Genomic DNA, 7,322 nt, shown 5'->3' on the forward strand with positions numbered 1-7,322 from the left:
AGCAGAACCCTTTTTGGTGAAAGTATAAATACATTCTCCATCAATCTGAAGTACCATTAAAAGAACCATTTCAGCACGAATTAGTACATAGTACGTGTTGCTTTGACTAAAGAACCCTTGAAGAACCGTGTTTTTGGAGAAAAAAAAAGTTTTGAAACGCTGCAAAATGGTCCCTGTGCGCATGCTCCCTTCGGAGTGCCCTAGATAGGGCGCATGTGTTTGGTTTGGAGCGCCTGCTGTGACTTCATTAGCTCATCATTGGCCATCCGCGGCCCCCGCCTCTGTTTTCGGAGGCTTTGATTGGCTGAGCTGCTTCTGATCGGCGCTCAGGAGCCTCGTTGGAAAATCCCGCTCATGTGATTGGAGGGTTTTGGCGCAGGCTTTCTGGGCGATTCACGGATCTACAGTCGCCACACAAACAAGAAATGTACGGTCGGTGATTTGGAGCGTGACCAGACCTACAGCCTGTATAGAGGCTCCTACAGAGCGACGGATAAGCTGGAGCAGTGAGGATTCCAGGTTCCATCCAGGTCCATTCACACTGACTTTGGGAAGTCAAATCACTGTTGTTCTCTATCTGCATGCAAATACATTGACCAGCACCACATAAACGCTCGCTAGGCGCTGAAATACAGTCATAAGTCTCCAGTAAGTGGCACTGGGACGAGCGACCATGTGCGGGATTTCTGCTGTAGCTCTCCTGCTGTGCTTCATATCAGCGCAGTGCGGTTCTCCAGATGCTTCAAGGCTAGTAGAGCACACAGCTCAGAGCTTCAGAGACGCTGTGCTGTCCGGGAAAACCTCCTTCATCTACTTCGGCAAACACGGTGAGATATCGCCAAGCTGAAATTTTCCAACTCGCCGTTCCACCTTAAATGCGGCAGCAGCCCTATAGGTTCCATTGTGACGGCTGCGGTCATTTCAGTTATTTAAGGTGGAACGGAAAATTCGAATAGGAGCACTCGTAGCGATCGAGGTTAAACTTGTAAATATGATCATATTGCATGTCAAGATCGTTTATTCGATGTCATTCATAGTCATAAAGCGCAGTAAAGGGCCCATGTTTTACACCCTCAAACAGCCTGCTGCTACTGTCCCTTTAAGCCTGATTTATGCAAATGAGCTCTGCTCCGATTGGCTGATCCTGTATTGCGCCTTTCCTTTCAAAAAGCAGTTCAGGTGGGTATGTTACGAAGAAGCAGATTTATGTAAATACATTTGTTTTTGTGATGTCACACAAACAATGATTTCAAAACGAGCCAGTTTTGCTGCTTAATTTGCATATACATCAATCAGGCGTGACATCATGACCACCTCCTCGTTTCTGCGCTCACTGTCCACTTTATCAGCTCCACTTACTGTATAGCTGCACTCTGTAGTTCTACAGTTACAGACTGTAGTCCATCTGTTTCTCTGATACTCTGTTACCCTGTTCTTCAGTGGTCAGGACCCCCATGGACCCCCACAGAGCAGGTACTATTTGGGTGGTGGGTCATTCTCAGCGCTGCAGTAACACTGACGTGGTGGTGGTGGTGTGTTAGTGTGTGTTGTGCTGGTATGAGTGGATCAGACGCAGCAGTGCTGCTGGAATTTTTAAACACTGTGTCCACTCACTGTCCACTCTATTAGACGCTCCTACCTTGTCGGTCCACCTTGTAGATGTAAAGTCAGAGACGACAGCTCATCTGCTGCTGCACAGTTTGGCTTGGTCGTCCTCTAGTCCTTCATCAGTGGTCACAGGACGCTGTTGGTTGGATGTTTTTGGTTGGTGGACTGTTCTCAGTCCAGCAGCGACACTGAGGTGTTTAAAAACTCCAGCAGCTCTGCTGTGTCTGATCCACTCAGACCAGCGCAACACACACTAACACACCACCACCACCACGTCAGTGTTACTGCAGCGCTGAGAATGACCCACCACCCAAACAGTACCTACTCTGTGAGGGTCCATGGGGGTCCTGACCACTGAAGAACAGGGTAACAGAGTATCAGAGAAACAGATGGACTACAGTCTGTAACTGTAGAACTACAGAGTGCAGCTATACAGTAAGTGGAGCTGATAAAGTGGACAGTGAGTGTAGAAACGAGGAGGTGGTCAGAATGTTATGCCTGGTCAGTGTGTGTCTCCTGTCCTGTCCTGTGAGGAACGTCTGTTTTTTATTCTCCAGCTCTGTCGGAATCGATGGAAAATGATGCATTTTGTGTTTATCTGCAGTTAATCCAGCCATTAAAGCCTTTATAGAGCAGCTGGAGATGTCTGCACATGCCTTAGAGGACTATGGGATAGTGGTTGGTAAGGTAGGAGGTCATTTTTCATTGTGCTTATGCTGTGTTTTTATATCGCTGTGGTCAGAAGAAGTCGGAAAGCTTTACACCATATGCAAATTTCATGATGGGCTGAAAGAAGTGACCCAAAATGTCTTGGGAAGACGTCTGGTTCCATTGGCTTGCATTAAAAGTACAGTAGGTTTTTTCCTCCTCATGTAACTGTTTTGGAGATACGAGGTTTTGTTTGTATTTTTTTTATTTAAAGGGTCTCATTTGAATACTTCTTTATTTTTTGCTGTTCTTGTAACGCCGGGGAGCGAGGAGGCGGACGCAAACGCTGAGATAAGCGACTTTTATTATGGGCAAATCCAGGGTCGTGGTCGAAGACGGTCCAGGTTCAAATAGCCAACATGAACAGATCGGGGTGCAGACATGATAAACACCGAACAAACATGTGAACACGACCAGACACTTCATACAAACATCAAACATTACAAAGACCAGCGAAAACAAACACAGGGATAACAAGGGACAGGCGGAAAACAGGTGACGACAATCAGGGGAGTCACAAAACAAGGGGCCGGACTAGGAAACCAAAACAAAGAGCACATGGACCAGACTGGGAGGGGCCAATCGTGACACTTGTTCTATTATTTTTAGAACTATTCAGATGTAGTTTTTATCTTTTTTTTGTCTTTTTGAGATGATTTTCTTACTGTAAAGCACTTTGAGGTACATTTTAAAGGTATAAAAGATGCCATGTAAAGTTTACTATTATTATTATTATTATTATTATTATTATTATAATTAGTAGTAATTGTTATTATTGGTATTATTGTAGCTGTTGTTGTTGTTGTTAAGTCCAAGCAGAATGCATTATCAAGTGCAGGTAAATGCTCTATTCTAGCACATTCCTTGCACGATACTGTCCCAAACCTCCTTGATGACCAGTAGAAAAGTTGACTGATGAATTACTGAAGCTGAACTGCTTCTGCAGGTGAATTGTTCCAAAGACAGTGTGGAAAAGTACTGCACCGGAGAAGAAGTGATGAAAAAGACGTATTTATTCAGGTGGGAATTGGTTCGTTTTCGTCCCGTGTGCCCTGAATAATGTAATCTGGTTCTCTAATAATCTCTATAATCTGCTTAAACTGTCTAACCTTTTTCCTTTTTCCTGGCTCTGTTTTTCAGAGGTGCTGATGTCTTGAGAAGTTTTGATATTGACACCGTTTTCGACGTCAACGCCATCGTTTCTCACGTGCTGTTGTGAGTTGGACGACGTCTCCTCAGTGCATCGTTAATGAATCAGTTCTGCGGGACGCCGCGTTCAGTCACAGGTGAATGATTCTGTTTTCCAGGCTTGCCTGTGAAATATGACTGTTTTCTCTGCCGTTAGCTCTGTGCTCTTCACTGAGGTTCGTTATGTACACACTCCTGCGGAGCTGCTCGCTGTGGAGAGGGCCGCCAAGGGAAAGATGGACATTGTGATGGGCCACATTCAGGTGCTCGGTCTTCCAGGTAGGTTTATCTCAGGTATTTTCTGGACAAGTGGCTAAAAAAGTGAAATTATTCTGTGTTAAATAATTATCATTCAGCGTGAACCCCCCAGAGAGGGCCTTCATGATTTCTGTGATTTGAAAGTACATGTCTGTAATTTACGATGGCATTTTTGGCCGCTGTTGATAAAAATAAAAAGAGTGGACTTCGAGAAAAAAGTCGTAATATTTGGAGGATAAAGTGGGCTGACTGTAGGGGGGCTGACTGTAGGGGGGCTGACTGTAGGGGGGCTGACTGTAGGGGGCTGCTACACCACGCTGGGGTCTCGGTTGGTGTCCTGGCACCGGAGCTCCACTCACTCCCGCCTCTCTGGATCATTTTGATCTTCATCCTCAATGTCTGTGAAACTTCATGCCCTCTTTAAATGGGGGAGATGAAGCCCCCGATAGCCGTGTAGACCACCCTGCCTGAGGTTCTCCTTCAACACCACAGACAGACGGTTTCCTCTGAGTCCGTCTGGCTCTTTATTCTAGATACACGCAGTTTATCTAGAATATCAGCTCTTATCTAGAATTATCTAGAATTATCAGCTCTTTATTCTAGATAAACGCGGTTTCCTCCGAGTCCGTTTGGCTCTTTATTCTAGATAAACGCGGTTTCCTCTGAGTCCGTCTGGCTCTTTATTCTAGATAAACGCGGTTTCCTCTGAGTCCGTCTGGCTCTTTATTCTAGATAAACGCGGTTTCCTCTGAGTCCGTCTGGCTCTTTATTCTAGATAAACGCGGTTTCCTCTGAGTCCGTCTGGCTCTTTATTCTAGATAAACGCGGTTTCCTCTGAGTCCGTCTGGCTCTTTATTCTAGATAAACGCGGTTTCCTCCGAGTCCGTCTGGCTCTTTATTCTAGATAAACGCGGTTTCCTCCGAGTCCGTCTGGCTCTTTATTCTAGATAAACGCGGTTTCCTCCGAGTCCGTCTGGCTCTTTATTCTAGATAAACGCGGTTTCCTCCGAGTCCGTCCGCCTCTTTATTCTAGATAAACGCGGTTTCCTCACAGTCCGTCCGCCTCTTTATTCTAGATAAACGCGCTTTCCTCACAGTCCGTCCGCCTCTTTATTCTAGATAAACGCGCTTTCCTCACAGTCCGTCCGCCTCTTTATTCTAGATAAACGCGCTTTCCTCACAGTCCGTCCGCCTCTTTATTCTAGATAAACGCGCTTTCCTCACAGTCCGTCCGCCTCTTTATTCTAGATAAACGCGCTTTCCTCACAGTCCGTCCGCCTCTTTATTCTAGATAAACGCGCTTTCCTCACAGTCCGTCCGCCTCTTTATTCTAGATAAACGCGCTTTCCTCACAGTCCGTCCGCCTCTTTATTCTAGATAAACGCGCTTTCCTCACAGTCCGTCCGCCTCTTTATTCTAGATAAACGCGCTTTCCTCACAGTCCGTCCGCCTCTTTATTCTAGATAAACGCGCTTTCCTCACAGTCCGTCCGCCTCTTTATTCTAGATAAACTGTTTCCTGCTCAGCCGTTTGAGCCGGTTCTTACACTAATTCCAGGCTGGTGCTGATGAGCAGGAGAGACGGGGAGGCTGAGTGTTTCTTTATGGGGGAATTGATATGAAAGAGCAGCTCCACCAACTCAACGCCCCTCATTTAACACCAGGAGGCGCTGCTTCACTTTACAAAGAGTTTGGCAACAATATTGGACCTTTCCTGGTATTAACGTGCCATTATTTAATGTCGAAATTCTGCGACTTCATTCTGAAAATATTACGACTTTTTTCTCGTAGTAATTATTACTTCTTTTTTATTTAATATGATCATCATGCTTGCGTTTAAACCATGTATTACAGTAATACTGAATTCTGCTTGGATTTGTTTACTTTATCTATGTAGCTACAGCCAAGCTGCTCCCCCGTTGGCTAGGGTTTCATGTAGAGCTGGTCAGTTAGTGGAAAAGTAGTGGAAACTGACATTCAGAACCTCTAACCAACGTAATCTTGCCAATGTCGGCTATTTTGATTTTTTAAAAGTTCTGTTAATCGTTTCTCCACTCCCTGTGTTCATGTACTGTCCACTTAAAAACTACCGTGCGTGTATTTCCACACGTAAATAATCAGGCTGAAGATTCTTCCAGTATACTGATGGACACTGATGAGTCCACACTGTCCTATAATGGACTCCCATGATTTCAGAATTTGTATTGCAGTGCAGCAATAAGTCGAAGATTTTTGGTAATTGGATGTTTTTCCATAGTTTGATATTTGATTGAGTATATGAGGTTCAAAATGTTTTCCTGTCTGAGTAGAACATCGAGCTTTAATGGAGGCAGCGTTTGTGTATGGAGCCAAGTACCAGTTTGTGCAGACCACCGGAGCCCCTCTACTCAAACACCTGGGGTAGGTGGATGCTGTGTTCAGCTGGATTTATTGTTGAATATGTTTAAAACATCATAACTGTTGTATCTTTGAAAGCAGAAGGAAAAAAAAAATAACCGTCGTAAGTTAAAGGGCCCATATCCTTAACGTCAGCAGTGGTGGACTAACTGAGTAACTGAGTAACTGAGTAACTGAGTAAATGTAATTAGTTTCTGTACTTTAGTATTTTTGGTGTATCGGTACTGAAGTTTCTCTGTTCTGGGCGACTTTTTCCTTTCACTCCACTACATTTCAGAGTCTAATATCCGACTTTTTCCTCCTACATTTTGAGAAATCTGTGGTTCCTTTTGGTTTCTGTGTGTATAAAAACGTAACATGTCAAAACGAAAGAAGCGCAAAGCCAGAGCACCAATCAGGGCCCAGCGGTCACTTTGTTTAGAGCTGGTTTTGACCTGTTGGTCATACCGACCCAGTGCAGCAGTTGGACTGAGAATAGTCCACCAACCAAAAGTATCCAGCCAAGTGTCCTGTGGGCAGCGTCCTGTGACCACTGATGAAGGACTCGAGGATAACCAACGCAAACTGTGCAGCAGCAGATGAGCTGTCGTCTCTGACTTTACATCTACAAGGTGGACCGACAAGGTATTAGTGTCTAATAGAGTGGACAGTGAGTGGACACAGTGTTTAAAACCTCCAGCAGCACTGCTGTGTCTGATCCACTTGCACCAGCACAACACCATCACCTTGTCAGTGTTACTGCAATACTGAGAATGATCCACCACCCAAATAGTCCTGACCACTGAAGAACAGGGTAACAGAGTATCAGAGAAACAGATGGACTACAGTCTGTAACTGTAGAACTACAGAGTGCAGCTATACAGTAAGTGGAGCTGATAAAGTGGACAGTGAGCGTAGAAACGAGGAGGTGGTCATGATGTTAGGCCTGATCAGTGTTTACAAATTATGTAAAAGATAAAAAAAATGAGAAAAATGCTGATACAAGCTTCTGTTGTAATAATGAGGATGTAATTATACTTATGTATTAATTTTTCATAGTAATTAGTGCATCGTTTATAGGAGTTATTGAATAATAAGCCTGGGTTTAAGGGGTTAAGTTCTATTGTACAGTTCTATTAAGCCTCTCTGTTCATTTCCTACAGACTGCTCAAGGTCTTATACCTA

The 7,322-nt window shown here is 44.5% G+C and overlaps 1 protein-coding gene across 2 annotated transcripts in view; it reads left to right on the plus strand.

The window, feature by feature from the left end:
* Positions 1-389: 389 nt before the first annotated feature.
* txndc16 (thioredoxin domain containing 16) overlaps positions 390-7,322 on the plus strand; it is a 39,666-nt gene continuing 32,733 nt past the window's right edge. For both annotated transcript variants that reach the window (XM_017721602.2, XM_017721603.2), the window contains exons 1-6: positions 390-827; positions 2,213-2,295; positions 3,263-3,336; positions 3,457-3,531; positions 3,662-3,783; positions 6,071-6,161. In XM_017721602.2, coding sequence (XP_017577091.1) covers positions 674-827; positions 2,213-2,295; positions 3,263-3,336; positions 3,457-3,531; positions 3,662-3,783; positions 6,071-6,161 — 599 coding nt within the window. In that variant the 5' untranslated portion in view covers positions 390-673. The remainder of the gene's footprint in view (positions 828-2,212; positions 2,296-3,262; positions 3,337-3,456; positions 3,532-3,661; positions 3,784-6,070; positions 6,162-7,322) is intronic.

The sequence above is a fragment of the Pygocentrus nattereri genome, chromosome 10, assembly GCF_015220715.1.
Source record: "Pygocentrus nattereri isolate fPygNat1 chromosome 10, fPygNat1.pri, whole genome shotgun sequence".
Taxonomy (NCBI): Eukaryota; Metazoa; Chordata; class Actinopteri; order Characiformes; family Serrasalmidae; genus Pygocentrus; species Pygocentrus nattereri.